This window comes from Polyergus mexicanus, unplaced genomic scaffold, assembly GCF_030449975.1.
Source record: "Polyergus mexicanus isolate NDT 795.1 unplaced genomic scaffold, iyPolMexi1.0 SCAF_37, whole genome shotgun sequence".
NCBI classification, from domain to species: domain Eukaryota; kingdom Metazoa; phylum Arthropoda; class Insecta; order Hymenoptera; family Formicidae; genus Polyergus; species Polyergus mexicanus.
In genome coordinates this window covers 140,940-162,986 of record NW_027223357.1, presented here as the reverse complement: position 1 = coordinate 162,986, position 22,047 = coordinate 140,940, and the positions used below count along the sequence as shown (strand labels likewise).

The 22,047-nt window shown below is 30.9% G+C and overlaps 2 protein-coding genes across 2 annotated transcripts; both read right to left on the bottom strand.

Moving 5' to 3' along the window:
* Nucleotides 1–662: 662 nt before the first annotated feature.
* Nucleotides 663–5,134, bottom strand: LOC138943744 (CTP synthase 1-like). The gene is made up of 11 exons (XM_070314679.1): nucleotides 4,969–5,134; nucleotides 3,376–3,546; nucleotides 3,187–3,272; nucleotides 2,877–3,044; nucleotides 2,573–2,737; nucleotides 2,158–2,445; nucleotides 1,967–2,055; nucleotides 1,586–1,884; nucleotides 1,353–1,460; nucleotides 968–1,183; nucleotides 663–763 (listed from the first exon to the last, which is right to left on the bottom strand). The coding sequence occupies exons 1-11, from the start codon at nucleotides 5,132–5,134 to the stop codon at nucleotides 663–665; spliced, it is 1,857 nt and encodes a 618-aa protein (XP_070170780.1).
* Nucleotides 5,135–6,664: 1,530 nt separating this feature from the next.
* On the bottom strand, nucleotides 6,665–21,550 carry LOC138943757 (CTP synthase 1-like). Its single transcript, XM_070314694.1, has 11 exons — nucleotides 21,385–21,550; nucleotides 19,772–19,942; nucleotides 19,580–19,665; nucleotides 19,270–19,437; nucleotides 17,963–18,127; nucleotides 17,548–17,835; nucleotides 17,357–17,445; nucleotides 16,976–17,274; nucleotides 16,739–16,846; nucleotides 6,970–7,185; nucleotides 6,665–6,765 (listed from the first exon to the last, which is right to left on the bottom strand). Exons 1-11 carry the CDS (start codon nucleotides 21,548–21,550, stop codon nucleotides 6,665–6,667), a joined length of 1,857 nt encoding a protein of 618 aa, XP_070170795.1.
* Nucleotides 21,551–22,047: the final 497 nt, after the last annotated feature.

Sequence of the window (22,047 nt, the reverse complement as noted above, 5' to 3'; positions counted from 1 at the left end):
GTATACACTACTACATTATACATTATGTACAATATAACAATTGTTTGATATACATGAGATTATAATAAAATTATAATATTTCGGGACACTCTCTCTATCCCTCATCCTGAATACTTTGTACGTATAAAAAATTAGTTTGTCGATATAAAAAATGTAGTTTGAATACTGCAGACTTACAATTGAAATAGTGTATTATAATATCATAAACACTATTTATTCCCTCATAACATTTTAACTTATTAAAATTATATAAATTTAAATCTCTGGTATAAGACGATGTATTAAAATGATGAAATCTATTTTCTATAAGAACCTGTTTACATATATATATTTAACCAAAACATGAGATTTCATAGTAACTTATATGAGATACAGACTCATTCCTAAAGTTATCATAAATTATATATTTGTATTTATAGTTGTTGCTGCTTGTAAGCTATATTAGGATTCTAACTTCTGTTTTCAGTTATAGCAAGATTTAAATTTATATTATTAATATATATATATATATATATTGTACAAATATATACTTATCACATATTCATGTATTTATTATGTTTCAATTTTTAATCATGAATTATGTAAGACTAGAGAAAGACATGTGGATCAGATTATAGGAAAATGGAATGATACAAAATAAATTTGCGATAATAAAATTTCACTCAATGCAAAGTATCATTGAGTTCTGTAATATTACTACCACTTCTACTTGCATTACTAGACAACTGCAATTTTGACACTTTCTCCAACATGTAGTCATCGTCTGTAACAATCAACATGACAAATGAGTAAGTTGGAGAAATTTGCATGCAAATTGAAATTATGTCTAATTTTTACATTAAACATACATTTTGCATATATGTGTGTGCGCGCAATTATATTAATATATATTAATTATACTAATTACGTTAATTTAATATAAATTTTTATTTTTTTATATATCTTTTTCTAGTTATTTCATTATTACCTGATTCATTATCGCTCTGTTGGCGAGGTGAAAATTTACATCCTCGTGCTACATAATACTTCAGTTTGTCTACACTGGCTAAAATTAAACCGAGGAACGGCGGTGAGGGTTTTAAAGGCCTTGATAGATACTCAGGATGAAACTGCGTAGCTACATAATAACTATGTCCTTCCAATTCGGCGATTTCCATTCGTATATTTTCATCGTCATCACGACCTATTAAACAAAATGTTAGACTATATAGAGTATATATATATATATATATATATATATATATATATATATATATATATTGTATTATCTCAATTATGTATAATTAAGATTGTCTATTATATTTACCAAAACTATAACTTTATTGTGTGTGAAAAAATGCAATATAACTCACCTACAAATTTTAAACCAGCTGCTTCTAAATCTGGAACATAATCCGGATTTATTTCATATCTATGCCTATGTCTTTCTTCTATGACATCTTTATTGTCATACAATTTCTCTGTACAGAAAAATATAAAAATAAAATAATATATATATATATATATATATTAAGAATATATCATATATTGTGGCATTGAAAAAAGAAAATTGATCTCAAGTTGAAACATGGATTCTGGTACTTACTTAGGACAGAATTATTGTTACAGAAACGCGTTTGTCTTTTGCCAAGCCTCATAGTTCCCCCCATAATTCCCTGATTGTGCTCTGGCATGTCTATTACCACAGGACTACTAGTATGTGGATCAATTTCTGTAGAGTTCGCCGATTGGAGATTCAATACGTTTCGCGCGAATTCAATGACTGCCGCTTGTAGACCCAGACAGATGCCGAGAAACGGTTTGTTGTTTGTTCTACACCATCGACAGGCCTCCATCTTTCCTTCCAATCCTCTTTTACCGAAGCCACCTGGTACAATAATGCCACTAAACACAACAAATGTATCTTCATTAAAAATTATGGATATAAGAGAAGTACAGAACCATAAAAATATATTGAAATATTTACCTGCTTTTACAAAGCTGTTGCCAAGCCTCATGATACAAGACTGGATTTTCCATTAATGTAATCTGCTCTAGATTAGCAGCTTCAATAAACTGCAATAATATTATTGCATAATCATTCAAAAAATAATAGTACAATATGATTATGTAATATGTATAAAATTATATATATTTCAAATAATTACGACACAGTACCGTCAATTTCAATTTATAACCGGCCTCAATGGCAGCATGTTGCAACGCTTTTGTAACAGAAGCGTAGGAATCCTCGAGTTTTGTATATTTGCCCACTAGAGCGATGTTAACATCTTTCCGCAAATGATCCACGCGATCAGCTAAATCTCGCCATTTTCGCATGAAGAAACGCGGACGCGGTATTCCGATATTCAGTTGCAATCGATCATTGAGAAACTCTATAACGCCTTGATATTCCATAAGAAGTGGTACTCGATATATGGATGTTAAGTCGTGAATAGTGATAACCTGATCAAAATATTTGATGTCACTTAATGTTGATATCAATTAATTACTTACTTTCAAACATTAACAATTTTAATTAATCAATTACGATACAGTTTATTTCTTCATTAAAAATATTTATGATAATTACCTGCTCTGGAGCGACATGACAGAAATTTGAAATTTTTTCTTTGGCAGAATTGCCAATAGGCGTTTCCGATCTACAAACTATTAGATCGGGTGATAAACCTAATCCACGTAACTCCCTCACACTAGATTGCGTTGGTTTCGTCTTGGGTTCACCCGTTGATTTTGGCTAAAAAGTATTTTATATCTCAATAATTACTCAGAAATTATCTTCACAAAAACGTTTAGGGAGTTTCACAAAAATTAATTATGCATTTATTATTGTATGCACATAAAATATAGAAGAGATATGTAAACGAGAATGTAACCTGTGTGTAAAGATTGTAGGCATGTAACGCAGTTACCTGCGGCACTAAAGACACATAGGCAACACAGAAGTTTTCTTTCTTCACTCTAAATTGAAATTGCCTAAATGCTTCTACAAACGGCATCCCCTCTATGTCGCCTATTGTGCCACCTAATTCCACTATGCAAACCTGTAAAGCATTATTAATAAATTATGTAATTAGAATTATATATCACAAATATATAAAGAATATTATGTAAATTAATATTTTTACATATCTTATGGAATTATGTAACATTATATATTATAATAATTCATATTATTAGCAATACCTCTGGTTTAGCTCCATCTTCTGTTACAGACTGATTCGCAACTCTTTCCACCCACTCCTGAATAGCATCAGTGATGTGAGGTACAACTAAAAAATATCAATCTTTATTAATTTGTGCAAAAATTGTGTTTTTCTCTCTCTTTCTCTTTCTTATATATAAATATGCGATATTATATAAATAGAGATATACCTTGTACTGTTTTTCCTAGATAATCTCCGTGTCTCTCTTTTGTAATAACATGTTGATAAATTTTTCCCGTTGTTATATTATTGTCCTTATGAAGAGTGATATCCAGAAAACGCTCGTAATTGCCCAAATCAAGATCCACTTCACCACCATCATCGAGTACATAAACTTCTCCTGTTGTACAGAGTAAACAGAAACTTTCCAGTAAGTAACATAAGCAAAATTAAAAAACTGACAGCGGATGTGTCTATAAAAACCCAGTAACATAAGATGTTTCCCTTCGAGGAATGTTTTTACCGCTTACTTGACTGAACAATGGAATGTGGTGATAAGCATCAAGCTTCATTGGACATTAGAAACCATTTCTAAAGGATGAATGAAATTATGCAAACATATTTATATAACAATTACTATACTCTAATAATTAAAATAATTTGTTGATCAATAATAATTTTTAATTGTTCAATCACAGTTAATTGTTTCAGATATATTATTAAACTTTATCTGTATAATAGTTGAAACTATATGAGAAATAATTTAGTACTAATTTGATCCTATATGCAATTAATTTAATCATATATAATTTTATAAAAAATGTTAAAAATGTTATTATATTACTTTAATTTTATTAATAATATATAATATAATTATATAATTTTTAAAAATAAGACATACATCAATTTTAACATCAATTTTAATGTTACTTTTTTTATTGTGCTTTTTCTCTCCAGCTCTACATTTTCTATCTACATTTTTTTGAATGTAGGAAATGCATGTATAGAACCGGAAGATGCCTAAAAACATATTCAGATGGATTCGTATAGTGTAGAATATTTGCGTAGAAAAATAAATTAACTTGGGGCTTAAAATGAATATTCTTCTATTATTGCACTATATACAATATATACATATATATATATATATATATATGCGTAATTAATTTTATTTGTGTACATATATATTTTATATAGCTATAAAAATTCATCTGACCTCATTCGATAAATCTTAATTAATTATTAAATAGCGTGGCGGCAGCATGCAAAATGGCGTAAGCACATGGCTGAAAATTTTACCGCCATAAAGGCACTCACTTATCGTGGAATTTAATTTAGCGATTTTTATTCAATTTTATCACACAACTGTATGGTTTATTCAGATAAAAAATTTTGTAATTTATTTCTTTTCTATCGATAATCAAAAAATAGACAGAAAACAGAGATAGAAATATCGGCAAGACGATTTGAATTAAACCTCGCGCAACACACATGTGTATATATATATATATATATATATATGTGTGTGTGTGTGTGTGTGTGTGCGTGTGTGTGTGTGTGTATAACCCTTTATAAATTATATTCAAATGAAAAAAAAATTTCTGTAATGTTAAGAAACGAGAAATCAGGAGCTAGAATCACGGAAGAAGCGATCTTTACGCAATAACGTGCAACTGCTGCGATCGCAATAAAGTCCCGTATCAATAGCACAGGAAATTGAACTCAATTTTATACCGATTGATGTCGAACATGCTAACGAAAAAACCGCTGTTTTTTCAAATATTATGGCACAATGATGTGCAGAAATTAATATCGCGCTCACCGTGCTCGTAGGGCGAGAACGTCCCGGCATCGATATTGATATAAGGATCAATCTTGATGGATGTCACGCGAATGTTACAGTGTTTGAGGATAGTGCCGAACGAGCTGGCGATGACACCCTTGCCCACGCCGCTGATCACACCGCCGGTCACCAGAATATACTTCATGATTTAGCTAACTGATTCTCGATGATTTGAGATGAATATGGATACTCCGCTACAAGTTCGTAAATGTCAGTACAACTTGGATATGAATTGAACCGAACTTAACACTGCACTGTATAAATCGCATCACGGTTCACGATATGTAAAGTATAGCGTTATGCCCGCGCTTGCGCGCTGCAAGATTTTTATAGGGTAAAAGTACCAAAGCTATAGCTTTGTCACAGACTTTCAGTAGTAAAGAAAGATATGTGTATGAGTGAAATTTCTAACCAATAGAATGTGCATGTCCAGAATTGACAAATCAGATTTCATATAACTAGTTGCATATCTAGATATTTGTAAATTTTTGTATTATATACTTTCTTTCATTTGTATCGTCTTTTAATATAGATAATTTTTTTATATGAATTTGAAATTAAAATTCAAACCGCAAAAATTTAAGGTCTCAAATATGAGTAAAATATCAGGCGAACATAATTATAAGAAGAAATACAAATTAAAATTTTAAGTTTTGCAATATTTCAAACATTTTAATTTTATTAATTATCTTTTTTCGTTAATATTATATCAACAAGACTAGACTAGACTATGATAAGTTAATTGTCGCTATAATTCAAAGAATCTTTATAATCATTATATAATTTATAAAAGACAAATCATGTTTTTAGAAAGAGATTATGATTTCGGCTTGTATATAATTAAATTAAATCTTTAAAATCTAGATTCACATATACATATATATTTCATTTGATCTGAAACATATTAATATTTTTATCAATACATACAAACATACAAGAAATTTTTACGTTTAAACATGACATAATTTATTACAAAATATAAAACTTATAATATCTAATAAAATTCGTATTAGGTATACACTACTACATTATACATTATGTACAATATAACAATTGTTTGATATACATGAGATTATAATAAAATTATAATATTTCGGGACACTCTCTCTATCCCTCATCCTGAATACTTTGTACGTATAAAAAACTAATTTGTCGATATAAAAGATGTAGTTTGAATACTGCAGACTTACAATTGAAATAGTGTATTATAATATCATAAACACTATTTATTCTCTCATAACCTTTTAACTTATTAAAATTATATAAATTTAAATCTCTGGTATAAGACGATGTATTAAAATGATGAAATCTATTTTCTATAAGAACCTGTTTACATATATATATTTAACCAAAACATGAGATTTCATAGTAACTTGTATGAGATACAGACTCATTCCTAAAGTTATCATAAATTATATATTTGTATTTATAGTTGTTGCTGCTTGTAAGCTATATTAGGATTCTAACTTCTGTTTTCAGTTATAGCAAGATTTAAATTTATATTATTAATATATATATATATATATATTGTACAAATATATACTTATCACATATTCATGTATTTATTATGTTTCAATTTTTAATCATGAATTATGTAAGACTAGAGAAAGACATGTGGATCAGATTATAGGAAAATGGAATGATACAAAATAAATTTGCGATAATAAAATTTCACTCAATGCAAAGTATCATTGAGTTCTGTAATATTACTACCACTTCTACTTGCATTACTAGACAACTGCAATTTTGACACTTTCTCCAACATGTAGTCATCGTCTGTAACAATCAACATGACAAATGAGTAAGTTGGAGAAATTTGCATGCAAATTGAAATTATGTCTAATTTTTACATTAAACATACATTTTGCATATATGTGTGTGCGCGCAATTATATTAATATATATTAATTATACTAATTACGTTAATTTAATATAAATTTTTATTTTTTTATATATCTTTTTCTAGTTATTTCATTATTACCTGATTCATTATCGCTCTGTTGGCGAGGTGAAAATTTACATCCTCGTGCTACATAATACTTCAGTTTGTCTACACTGGCTAAAATTAAACCGAGGAACGGCGGTGAGGGTTTTAAAGGCCTTGATAGATACTCAGGATGAAACTGCGTAGCTACATAATAACTATGTCCTTCCAATTCGGCGATTTCCATTCGTATATTTTCATCGTCATCACGACCTATTAAACAAAATGTTAGACTATATAGAGTATATATATATATATATATATATATATGTATATATATATATATATATGTCAAGCGTATACTTTGAGACCACTTCGATTTTAGTTATAAATGTGTGTAATACAACCTCAATAACATATCCCAATTTATAAAATTATTTATAAGTCAATAATTTTAAAATTATATAGGTTTCTTATATACAATGCATACTTTGAGGACTGAAATATATATATAATAAGCAATACTTCGGAGACAGTCCCGAAATTATGCGATTTACATATATGACGGAAAATTTTATCCTGTCCTCAAAACATGCGTTTAAATTTGAGGTCTTTCTTATATTAACAGTATACTTTCAGAATTAATATATATATATAATGAACAGATACTTCGGAGACAGTTCCCAAAATATGCGATTCTCCTATGTGATAGAAATTTTTATTCTATTCACAAAATATATATTTAAATTTAAAGTCTTCTTTATATTAATTTCTTACTTTGAGAAAATACGTATATAAATTTCTATTTTATATAGGAATTGCATAATTTGGGACTTGTCTCCAAAGTATCCGTTTATTATATATACATTTGTCCTCAAAGTATGCGGTAAATATATGAAAGATCTTATATATGTAGAATATCTCATAAAATCCATAAAATAATTTATTAGTGTATTCTAGACGTAAAAACAGAGTAAAAAATTCTAATACAAAAATGTTGAGGCTGCAATAATTTTTGAGTTATAATTGATCAAAGTTTGCCAATGATACCGCAAAGAACTCGCGCGGTCAGGCTTGTAACTATGCATACATGTTTTTTCTCAAGTCAGTGTGATATTAATTTTTGCGGCACAGCTGATTTTATTTTGTTGTTTGAAAAAATCAATAACAGTTGACAGATCGGTACGCGCATGTTTAGTTATGGGTCGCACTAGTTTTATGCGATATCATTGGCAAATTTGATCGCTTATAATTCAAAAACTATTGCCTCAACATTTTTGTATTAAAATTTTTTACTTCACTTTTTAGAATGCGTTAGTAAATTATTGTACGAAAGTTGTGCGACACTCTGTATAATAAACGAATACTTTGGAAACCGTTCCCATATTATGCGATTCTTATATATGATAAACAAACGTAATAAGTTAGTTTCAGACGCAAGACAAGATTATTATACATATAATATTAATGTGGAAAATAAAATGCGAAGATTAATGGAGAATCTCAATTAACGGAGATAAAAATTGTTAGAAAATCGTCACAAATCCGCGATGGAACGACGAGTCACAGAGCTGGTGACATTGCTAAACCGCCGAAGAAATTGTGTTGTTACTAATTTCTCGTAAATTATTACAAAAACCGCAAAATAATACAGAATTACATTCAGCATTTCTATTCCGCACTTTACCCGCATTAAGAGAAGTTTCTCGCACCTTATATACACATATAAATTGTACTTTTTATATAAATAATTTTATTATGCACACAATATTGACAATAAATTAAATGACTTTATTTATAAACAGAAAATAATAACATTAGAAAATAATGTCTTTATATAGTGTTTATATATATACAGGGTGTCCTATTTTAAACATTCGAACCGAATATCTAAAAAAACTGAGCCCGGTAGATAAAAATGTTTAAAACAAAAGTTTTATGATTTGAAGGGGAACATGTAAAATAATACCTATGGTTTGACCTTAGGTGACGTCAAAGTCAGGGCAAGGTTACCTTAAATTGTTTAAATAGAACAACTATATTTTTTTATAGAAATCGATTCCTCGTAATATTCTGCATAAAAAATTATAAAGATAATATGATCAAAAAGTTAACAGTTTACGAGATATTTAATATTTTAATTTGACAAGCTTACATAAACTAATAAATATCTCGTAATATTGCATTTCTCGATGATCATACTTTAACACTTTTATGCACAAAATAATGACAGAAATTACTTGGTATAAAAAAATATATAGTTTTGTTTTTAACAAAAAATATGTAATTTGCAACTAACATTTTTTTTTTAAACTGTGTATTACATTATGTTATTTAAAAAATGAATAACAGATCGGTACGCGTGTATGTTTAGTTATCCGCCTAAGCGCCTAAGTTCTACATATCATTGGCAAACTTTGATCACTTATAACCCAAAAATTATGGCAGACTCAACATTTTTGTATTGCAATGTTTTATTCTATTTTACCTCTACAACGCGCTAATAAATTATTTTATGGATTTTATGAGATATTCTACATATATAAGATCTTTCATATATTTACCGCATACTTTGAGGACAAATGTATATATAATAAACGGATACTTTAGAGACAGGTCCCAAATTATGCAACTCCTATATAAAATGGAAATTTATATACATGGATATATTTTTCCTCTACAACACGCTCATAAATTATTGTATAGATTTTATGAGATATTCTGCATATATAATATTTCCCATATATTTTCCGCATAGTTTAAGGACAAATGTATATCAGTGCTGGGATTTACTTGCACATTTTGGCCCGATTTCGTGACTCACGCCTATTGCCCCCCACTCACCGCTCGTGCGTTAGCAACGAGTCGCCAGATACACGTAACTAAGGAACGCGACGCTTTGTCTCAGGAGCGTCCGTATATAAGAATGCCCAAATATAATAATAAGACAATACTTTTCTATATATAAAAGTTTTTCTTCAATATTTTATATCAATGAATTATAAAATATTGAAGAAAAACTTTTAATTATAAGAATTTTCGCGCTGTATTTAGACACATGTGCCGATGTCATCTGTTATTCATTTTTGAAATAATTGTGATATTGATTTTTACGGCAAGGCTGATTTTATTTTATTGATTGAAAAAATCAATGACGAATCGGTACGTCTATATGTAGTTAGGCGCCTGAGCACGTGAGATCTACGCGATATCAGTGGTAAACTTTGATAACTTATAACTCAAAAACTATTGCAGCCTTATTTTTGTTTAGAATTTTTTATTCTATTTTGATTCTAGCACACGCTAATAAATTATTGTACGGAAGTTGTGATCTCTTTTGTATAATAAACGAATACTTTGGAGACAGTTCCCAAATTATGCAAAGAGGAAGTTCTTATTCTGTCTATGAATTATGCGCGTTTAAACTTGAAATCTTTTTTAAATTAACTGTATACACAAGTTTTAAATCTTGAAATAACTGTTTAAGTCTAGGAACTAGCTTGATATTAACCCATATTAAGTTAGCCCCCCCCCCCACCAACGCCAAATTAAGTCAAATACATCAAATAATTTAGTGCTAATTATGTGCTAATTAGTTGCCGTAGTCCGAATTTTGTTGCTCAAACCGTTTAGCAGGAATTTACATTCAAAGTGGGGGGTGCTAGCTTGACATTAAGCCAGCTCCCCCCATAGTGAAAAAAATATATAGAATGCTCGAATCAAAAAATAAAATACACTAGAATTTGTTGCTATTTTGTTGCTCTAAAATAACATAAAAATATTTTAAAAAAAGTATATTATTTAATTAATACCACTATATACTCAGTCTCGCCGCGCCGTACCATTCACTTGCGCGAAGTAAAAGTAAATAAAAAAATGTATTGCTCGCATGTTTTTGGTACTAAAATAATCTGTAGACAATATACTATCGAAATATATGAGAAACTGAATTTGTTGCTCGTCTTAAAGTATTAAAAATCGATACTTTGTCGCCGCGGATCCTATATGACGCGCTTTCCTAATATATAAATTAACTAAAAGAATTTGTTGCTCGCATGTTTTGGGTACTAAAATAATCTGTGGACGATGTACTATCGAAATATATAAGAATCTATAAAAAAGAAGGAACGCGAGATAGTCGTGCGCGACGCGGATCCGATGTCAAAACAAAACGTGCCTTTATCTACTTTCAGACAATACAAAGCGCTGCCGAACATTTCGGCACGATGACATGAAAAGGCTTCTCTTTTCAAGAAACATATATACTACATATTGGCGTAAGACACTACTATGCCTTTTTATATATATACATATATGCAAAACTGTTTGAAATTAACAAAAATGAAATTTCGAGATATAGAACGATAAAAGATAATCATATGTATTCTGTAAAGAGCAACAAATTCAGACTTTTATATATCTCGATAGTATATTGTCCACAGATTATTTTAATACCCAAAACATGCGAGCAACAAATTCTTTTAGTTAATTTATATATTAGGAAAGCGCGTCATATAGGATCCGCGGGGACAAAGTATCGATTTTTAATACTTTAAGACGAGCAACAAATTCAGTTTCTTATATATATATAATATATATATAAAAATACTTAGAGAAAAAGACTCTATTAAAAACTCTAAAGGCATTATTTTCTAATATAAGAATATCGCATAAAACACCATTACATGAAACAATTATTTACTTAAATTTATTATTTATTTTAATTTACTTAAATTAAGTATCATAATTACTTAAAGTTTTTACTATTAGATTGCAATGTTTACAAAAATTAATTAATTAATTAAATAATTAATGTAAACAAAAATATATTTGTTATGAAAAAATAAATTTTTTATTTAAAATATTTTTATTTGGTAAATATGCATATTAAGGTCCCACCTCCACAGGATAGTGATGTTAACATATGTTGTCAACATCATCGTCCTAAGTGACCTTGACCTTGAAATAAGTGGCGGTCGCGATTCGTTAAAAAGTTATTAACAAAAAAAGATGGTAATTATGCAGTATAGAGGAGCCAGCTCCGATGACCTTGACTTTGACATATGTTGTCAAGGACATGACCCTGAGTAACTTTTCCTTATAACTTAATCGGCGGTCATTATTTATTAAAAAGTTATAAGAATAAGTTATAAGAATAAAGAAGTTTGAGAAATTTACCACTTTGTATCAGTACTAAAGGAAGTAATTGGCTAATATGTGTTTGCAGATACACTCACGGATGACGTTGACTTTGACATATGTTATCAACGTCATCGTCCTGAATGACCTTAATCTTGAAATAAGTGGCGGTTGCTATTCATTAAAAAAATATTAACAAAAAAGATAGTAAAGCTTAAGATTAAGGGCAACCTCACCGATTTCACTGACCTTGATATAGTTGTCAAGGACATAAATTTAAGTAACTTTTTCTTCTAATTTAATCGTCGCTCGTTGCTTATTAAAAAGTTATTAACAAAAAAAATTTGAAATATACCAAAGTACATGCATGGACAGAAAGCACGCGCGCGCGCGCACACACACACACGGGCGGTGCAAGGGGGGCCTTCGGCCCCCCTCCCGCATCCTCCCCGCCGGTAGGTAGGGTGGACCTCGCTTTACAACTTACAAAGTACGTGATACATTGTAAAGAAAGCAAGGTCCACCCTGTCTACCGGCGGGGTGGGTGCGGGAGGGGGGCCGAAGGCCCCCCTTGCACCCCCCGTGTGCGTGTGTGCGCGCGCGCGTGCTTCCTGTCCATGTATATCTTTGGTATATTTCAAAATTTTTTTGGTAATAACTTTTTAATAAGCAACGAGCGACGATTAAATTAGAAGAAAAAGTTACTCGGGGTCATGTCCTTGACAACACATGTCAAAGTCAAGGTCATCGGAGCTGGCTCCCCTATACTGCATAATTACCATCTTTTTTTGTTAATAACTTTTTAATGAATCGCGACCGCCACTTATTTCAAGGTCAAGGTCATTTAGGACGATGACTTTGACAACATATGTATGTCAACATCACTATCCTGCGGGGGTGGGACCTTAATATGATGTTATAGCCCAAAACGGCTATAACCAAATTAGCATAATTATTAATTATTAAATATTATTTAACGTCTTCCAACTATAACTCCAAGCCGAGGAAGACGTATAAAATTACGAGCGCAACCGCTGACAAAGCGAGGCACGCGCGGAGGCCACGCGATCGCAAGACTTGAAGAACGACCCGCCGGAAATGCAGGCAAAGAATATACATAGCTTGCATCCGGGTTTTTTCCACCCAAAATCGAGCGACACGACCACCTATGGTCCTGTCGCTAAGCTATCCCCTCCGAAAACGAATCAAACAGGAGGTGATAAAACTACCCATCTCAAACGAGCGCTAGGCAGTCTTAATCGCAAAATCACACGAAACAGTTATAATCATACAATTATATAGTGCGAATAGATTAACAATAGTAACCACGAGACGGACAAACGTAAATGGTTTATTAATAAAGAACTTCTCAGCTGATCTTGCGACGGCAGCCGCGATATCAGACATGCGAAGCAACTCTATACCGCGATAAGCCGAGTTAAAGTGCGAGAAAGAAAAGAAGATTTAAAGTTAATGTATTCGAATAAACGACCTTTTATTCTAATACGATTCCATAATTAATGAAAGCGACGAGAAGACCCTGTACGATCCTGAGCTGCTAAGTTCCAATTGGCCAACGATCTCAACAAAATCTCTGTACCTCCACGGAGGCACAACAATGCATATTTACCTTTTATTTTTAATTTGTTGTAAAAATATTACTATGTAAGAAAGTGTTCGGTAATTTGCGCCCCACTCATCACCTGCATGTGAAGCGGGTTAAACTGAATAGGAAGGTTTTTTACCATTTCATGCGATTTTTGCAATAATTAATAAGAAATTAATTAATAAAAATCAATCAATCCGCGCGAGTACAATTGCGCGACGAAACAACCCAATCTTACGCGGCGAAAAGAAACAGTTTAATGTTACATGAGTGCTCGGCGTGCGACGGGGGAGAGGGAGAAGAACGATTTACAAAAGACAATAGCCATGTATGTACATACACGTGCCGGTATGAATGGTGTCCGTTAGATGTGTGTGTACGCGTAAACAACCGAAAATCATACATACGTATATGGATGTGTGAAGTGGCACCCCTATGTTACGATACCATAGTTCTGTTAAGAGTTCTGAGTTATTTAGAACAAAAGAAAGAGTTCTTGATAATTTTTATAAAGAGTTCTGTCCATTATCACAATGAAAGCAGATTTCGAAAAATGGGGGTGCCAACTTCACGATTTTTGACACATCAAAATTAAATAGTCCTGAGCATAGTTCTGATGCTCTTTTGAATAGTTACATAGTTCCTCATACTTTTTTGCAAGAGTTCTGCAGTTTTTAGTTTAAAAAATTAACTTCAAATATCAGAGATATTTTCGAAATGACGAGTTCTGATCGAAAATGTCAGAGTTCTGAATTACATTCGATAAGATAAATATAATCGCGAAAACCGTATGGTCCTAGCTATTATAGTTACCGAAATATTGAATTTTTAAAATTAATATACTTTTATAAAAAATTTTGGAAATCACGAGTTCTGATTAAAAATGTCGGAGTTCTGAATTATATTCGATAAAACAAGTATAATCGCGAAAACCGCATGGTTCTAGCTATTATAGTTACCGAAATATCGAATTTTTAAAATTAATATACTTTTATAAAAAAATTTGAAAAACACGAGTTTTGATCGAAAATGTTAGAGTTTTGAATTACATTCGATAAGACAAATATAATCGCGAAAACCGCATGGTCCTAGCTATTATAATTACCGAAAGATCGAATTTTTAAAATTAATATACTTTTATGAAAAATTTAATAAATACAAGTTCTAGTAAAAAATCTTAAGTTCCGAACCATACTCGATAAGACGAAAAAGAAAAGTAAAGATTTCATAACTCTAGTTTTAATTGCATAACTCTATTATATCATAGTTTCTGAGATATCGCGTTTTAACTATATTTTATATACAATATATATTGGAAATCTGGCGGCGCGACTTTTGTCATTTGATCTTAGGAGAATATCGCGTTTCGCCGCTATCTCGCAAGAGTATCGAGCCGCGCGATAGCATTGTTGTCGGCTCGATCCAAGGAAAGTCGGGTGTTTCAGATCTTAATCGTTATTATTTACCACAAGCTTTAAAGATATCCCTACAAGTTAAATTTATTAATTATTTAAGTTGCTCTTAAATAATAAATTGTCAATTTTCTTTGTCTTTAATTTGACAAAAGATCATTTTAATAAAAAAGAGAAGTATGAGATCAAAATGAGATAACGAGATAATGATAAAGACAGCGCGGTGTCTTATAGCTGTCTCGCTACACGCGCTGCATTCAAGCGTAGAGCGAGTGAGATAGCTATTGGACACCACTAGCCGACATTACGTTTTGCATTGCTTTCTCTCTCGATCGTGCGACATGCGATGCAATGAATATCGGAATACCCCCCCCCCCCGCCTCCTTCCACTTTCTCCTTCACTCCTTGATTTTCTTTGCGCTTCAAATTACATGTGCGTACGCGATTTTCATTTGTATACGGTGATGCTTTCGACTGTACATACACACCCGCCACCAAACACCATTTTTGCTGGTGTATATAACCATACAATATGCGAAACACACAGGGAATTTATTTTACTAATATTATTTACCAACTTATACATTATAAGCTGCTTTCAAAAAAAGTATAATATTGATTCAATATTTTTTTTTTAAATACGATAAATTTTTCAGCTTATGTTTTTGCTTATCTTCGGTAATACAATTTATGACATTAAATTATTTGATACATGTTATGACTCTAAAATATGTTGTTGTTTATGAAACATTGTTGAAACTTAAATATTAGAACGTTTAAGTAGTTTTTGAATGTCAAAATCGATATTTTAAATGTATAAGTATAAATATTTTTTAACGTATATAAAGTTTTTTGAAATGTATTTAAAGCATGATTTGAATATCATATTGTTTTTTTTTTAAATAATAATAGAAAGTAAATATAAATAGAAAAATGTAGAGAGAGTAGAACTTCATTGACTTTTTTAATTTGCAACATGTTATGTCCATGTCTGGATCATTTTTATTGTCTGCACTTATTTTTTTTTTTTACTTTATTTATGTGTTTCATTTTTCTATATTATCGAAGATAAGCAAAAATGTTTGTACATGTTGCAAAAAAATTGACTCAATATCTTTACTTTAAAAGTAGAGTATAAAATATGAAGTACTGTTTTATATACTGTATAATCAGAAGACAAATGCATCATTTGAGATCATACATTTATAGTTTATTACTTAATCTATTTTTTTTTTCAAAATGAATTCTTCATTTTTTGTAAATAAATCGCATATTGATTTTGATCGTCTTTTACAAGACAAGCAGAAATTACATGGAGTATTCCGCCTCGTTCCCACTCAGGAGACACTCTATTTTGATTATTATAATATTAGTGGCGCCATCTGTTAGTGACCTCGAATTATACATTTAATATATATGCGTAATGTCCTCAAATTAAACATTTAATATATGGATACTTTGAGTCCTGACCCCGAAGTATGCAAAAGTCTCCAAAATATTCATTCGCTCGACATTTTGTCCCCAAAGCAAACGCTTGACATATATATATATATATATATATATATATATATATATATTGTATTATCTCAATTATGTATAATTAAGATTGTCTATTATATTTACCAAAACTATAACTTTATTGTGTGTGAAAAAATGCAATATAACTCACCTACAAATTTTAAACCAGCTGCTTCTAAATCTGGAACATAATCCGGATTTATTTCATATCTATGCCTATGTCTTTCTTCTATGACATCTTTATTGTCATACAATTTCTCTGTACAGAAAAATATAAAAATAAAATAATATATATATATATATATATATATATTAAGAATATATCATATATTGTGGCATTGAAAAAAGAAAATTGATCTCAAGTTGAAACATGGATTCTGGTACTTACTTAGGACAGAATTATTGTTACAGAAACGCGTTTGTCTTTTGCCAAGCCTCATAGTTCCCCCCATAATTCCCTGATTGTGCTCTGGCATGTCTATTACCACAGGACTACTAGTATGTGGATCAATTTCTGTAGAGTTCGCCGATTGGAGATTCAATACGTTTCGCGCGAATTCAATGACTGCCGCTTGTAGACCCAGACAGATGCCGAGAAACGGTTTGTTGTTTGTTCTACACCATCGACAGGCCTCCATCTTTCCTTCCAATCCTCTTTTACCGAAGCCACCTGGTACAATAATGCCACTAAACACAACAAATGTATCTTCATTAAAAATTATGGATATAAGAGAAGTACAGAACCATAAAAATATATTGAAATATTTACCTGCTTTTACAAAGCTGTTGCCAAGCCTCATGATACAAGACTGGATTTTCCATTAATGTAATTTGCTCTAGATTAGCAGCTTCAATAAACTGCAATAATATTATTGCATAATCATTCAAAAAATAATAGTACAATATGATTATGTAATATGTATAAAATTATATATATTTCAAATAATTACGACACAGTACCGTCAATTTCAATTTATAACCGGCCTCAATGGCAGCATGTTGCAACGCTTTTGTAACAGAAGCGTAGGAATCCTCGAGTTTTGTATATTTGCCCACTAGAGCGATGTTAACATCTTTCCGCAAATGATCCACGCGATCAGCTAAATCTCGCCATTTTCGCATGAAGAAACGCGGACGCGGTATTCCGATATTCAGTTGCAATCGATCATTGAGAAACTCTATAACGCCTTGATATTCCATAAGAAGTGGTACTCGATATATGGATGTTAAGTCGTGAATAGTGATAACCTGATCAAAATATTTGATGTCACTTAATGTTGATATCAATTAATTACTTACTTTCAAACATTAACAATTTTAATTAATCAATTACGATACAGTTTATTTCTTCATTAAAAATATTTATGATAATTACCTGCTCTGGAGCGACATGACAGAAATTTGAAATTTTTTCTTTGGCAGAATTGCCAATAGGCGTTTCCGATCTACAAACTATTAGATCGGGTGATAAACCTAATCCACGTAACTCCCTCACACTAGATTGCGTTGGTTTCGTCTTGGGTTCACCCGTTGATTTTGGCTAAAAAGTATTTTATATCTCAATAATTACTCAGAAATTATCTTCACAAAAACGTTTAGGGAGTTTCACAAAAATTAATTATGCATTTATTATTGTATGCCCAGTCAGCCAGGTCTGTTCTAACAGATATTGCCAAGTGCTTGCTACAAATTATTGTCAGCAAAAAAGCTACAAATTTGGTACAAGAGTTGTTATTACCGATTAAGCTGGCAGATTGCCGCCAAGAATCAAGCAAAGCTTGCTAACATAACTGCACAGCAAATTGGCGACAGAAACCGAGCAAAGCTTGCTGACATGACTGACATCAGATTGTCGGCAAAAACTGAGCAGGATCTAGAGTGCGCAATCTGATAGCAAATTGGCAGCAAAAACCGAACAAAATCTGCAGCTTATTACAAAGTATTATAAAATAGTTCAGTCGCTTATCGCTATGCGGCGCGTTATTCATTATCTATACCCGTATTCAAATTCTTGTCATGAGTGTATATAAAGTCTACAAAATCCTAATAATATTATAATATATATATTTCTATCAGTTCAATTTTTGACATAATTCTTATACAGGAAATTCAGATATTGAATTGATTTTTGGCAAATCGGACAGATAATTGTTCGATTTTCACTTGATCAAACAATTTCTGTCCAAAAAGATCTTTAATTTTATAAATTAAGTTATTTGAATTTACCTATATGTTTTAACATATTAATATATGATTTTATATAATGTCTAATTATCTAATGGTCATTTTATGACCAAAACTTATCATCATTTTGTTACTTAGGGTTAAGGCTTTAAATCTATTTAAATATATACTTTTATATGAATGGCCAAAAGCTGCAGAATTTGTTCGGTTTTTGCTGACAATCTGCTATCAGATTGTCTTGCGCAGATCTTGGTCGATTTTTGCCATCAATTTGACGTCAAATCATGTCAAGCTTTGCTCGGTTTTTGCCGTCAATTTGCTGTCAGGTTATGTCAACAAGCTTTGTCATCAAAACACAAGCTTAATGCGGACACAGATGGCACTGGATTTGTTACCAAGTTTTGAGCGAATTTGATGCCAATTTGGCAACAATTTGTTATCAAATTGCTTACTGGGTGCACATAAAATATAGAAGAGATATGTAAACGAGAATGTAACCTGTGTGTAAAGATTGTAGGCATGTAACGCAGTTACCTGCGGCACTAAAGACACATGGGCAACACAGAAGTTTTCTTTCTTCACTCTAAATTGAAATTGCCTAAATGCTTCTACAAACGGCATCCCCTCTATGTCGCCTATTGTGCCACCTAATTCCACTATGCAAACCTGTAAAGCATTATTAATAAATTATGTAATTAGAATTATATATCACAAATATATAAAGAATATTATGTAAATTAATATTTTTACATATCTTATGGAATTATGTAACATTATATATTATAATAATTCATATTATTAGCAATACCTCTGGTTTAGCTCCATCTTCTGTTACAGACTGATTCGCAACTCTTTCCACCCACTCCTGAATAGCATCAGTGATGTGAGGTACAACTAAAAAATAATATCAATCTTTATTAATTTGTGCAAAAATTGTGTTTTTCTCTCTCTTTCTCTTTCTTATATATAAATATGCGATATTATATAAATAGAGATATACCTTGTACTGTTTTTCCTAGATAATCTCCGTGTCTCTCTTTTGTAATAACATGTTGATAAATTTTTCCCGTTGTTATATTATTGTCCTTATGAAGAGTGATATCCAGAAAACGCTCGTAATTGCCCAAATCAAGATCCACTTCACCACCATCATCGAGTACATAAACTTCTCCTGTTGTACAGAGTAAACAGAAACTTTCCAGTAAGTAACATAAGCAAAATTAAAAAACTGACAGCGGATGTGTCTATAAAAACCCAGTAACATAAGATGTTTCCCTTCGAGGAATGTTTTTACCGCTTACTTGACTGAACAATGGAATGTGGTGATAAGCATCAAGCTTCATTGGACATTAGAAACCATTTCTAAAGGATGAATGAAATTATGCAAACATATTTATATAACAATTACTATACTCTAATAATTAAAATAATTTGTTGATCAATAATAATTTTTAATTGTTCAATCACAGTTAATTGTTTCAGATATATTATTAAACTTTATCTGTATAATAGTTGAAACTATATGAGAAATAATTTAGTACTAATTTGATCCTATATGCAATTAATTTAATCATATATAATTTTATAAAAAATGTTAAAAATGTTATTATATTACTTTAATTTTATTAATAATATATAATATAATTATATAATTTTTAAAAATAAGACATACATCAATTTTAACATCAATTTTAATGTTACTTTTTTTATTGTGCTTTTTCTCTCCAGCTCTACATTTTCTATCTACATTTTTTTGAATGTAGGAAATGCATGTATAGAACCGGAAGATGCCTAAAAACATATTCAGATGGATTCGTATAGTGTAGAATATTTGCGTAGAAAAATAAATTAACTTGGGGCTTAAAATGAATATTCTTCTATTATTGCACTATATACAATATATACATATATATATATATATATATATATATATATATATATATATATATGCGTAATTAATTTTATTTGTGTACATATATATTTTATATAGCTATAAAAATTCATCTGACCTCATTCGATAAATCTTAATTAATTATTAAATAGCGTGGCGGCAGCATGCAAAATGGCGTAAGCACATGGCTGAAAATTTTACCGCCATAAAGGCACTCACTTATCGTGGAATTTAATTTAGCGATTTTTATTCAATTTTATCACACAACTGTATGGTTTATTCAGATAAAAAATTTTGTAATTTATTTCTTTTCTATCGATAATCAAAAAATAGACAGAAAACAGTGATAGAAATATCGGCAAGACGATTTGAATTAAACCTCGCGCAACACACATGTGTATATATATATATATATATATGTGTGTGTGTGTGTGTGTGTGTGTGCGTGTGTGTGTGTGTGTATAACCCTTTATAAATTATATTCAAATGAAAAAAAAATTTCTGTAATGTTAAGAAACGAGAAATCAAGAGCTAGAATCACGGAAGAAGCGATCTTTACGCAATAACGTGCAACTGCTGCGATCGCAATAAAGTCCCGTATCAATAGCACAGGAAATTGAACTCAATTTTATACCGATTGATGTCGAACATGCTAACGAAAAAACCGCTGTTTTTTCAAATATTATGGCACAATGATGTGCAGAAATTAATATCGCGCTCACCGTGCTCGTAGGGCGAGAACGTCCCGGCATCGATATTGATATAAGGATCAATCTTGATGGATGTCACGCGAATGTTACAGTGTTTGAGGATAGTGCCGAACGAGCTGGCGATGACACCCTTGCCCACGCCGCTGATCACACCGCCGGTCACCAGAATATACTTCATGATTTAGCTAACTGATTCTCGATGATTTGAGATGAATATGGATACTCCGCTACAAGTTCGTAAATGTCAGTACAACTTGGATATGAATTGAACCGAACTTAACACTGCACTGTATAAATCGCATCACGGTTCACGATATGTAAAGTATAGCGTTATGCCCGCGCTTGCGCGCTGCAAGATTTTTATAGGGTAAAAGTACCAAAGCTATAGCTTTGTCACAGACTTTCAGTAGTAAAGAAAGATATGTGTATGAGTGAAATTTCTAACCAATAGAATGTGCATGTCCAGAATTGACAAATCAGATTTCATATAACTAGTTGCATATCTAGATATTTGTAAATTTTTGTATTATATACTTTCTTTCATTTGTATCGTCTTTTAATATAGATAATTTTTTTATATGAATTTGAAATTAAAATTCAAACCGCAAAAATTTAAGGTCTCAAATATGAGTAAAATATCAGGCGAACATAATTATAAGAAGAAATACAAATTAA

Coding starts and splice junctions, on each gene's coding strand:
- LOC138943757 (XM_070314694.1), bottom strand. CDS start 21,550: ATGAAGTATATTCTGGTGACCGGCGGTGTGATCAGCGGCGTGGGCAAG. Junction 17,275..17,356: donor CAACAGCTTTGTAAAAGCAG/GTAAATATTTCA, acceptor TGTTGTGTTTAG/TGGCATTATTGTACCAGGTG. Junction 16,847..16,975: donor TAACAATAATTCTGTCCTAA/GTAAGTACCAGA, acceptor TTTTCTGTACAG/AGAAATTGTATGACAATAAA.
- LOC138943744 (XM_070314679.1), bottom strand. CDS start 5,134: ATGAAGTATATTCTGGTGACCGGCGGTGTGATCAGCGGCGTGGGCAAG. Junction 3,547..4,968: donor GTTCTCGCCCTACGAGCACG/GTGAGCGCGATA, acceptor TCTGTACAACAG/GAGAAGTTTATGTACTCGAT. Junction 1,184..1,352: donor AGCTGGTTTAAAATTTGTAG/GTGAGTTATATT, acceptor TTTGTTTAATAG/GTCGTGATGACGATGAAAAT.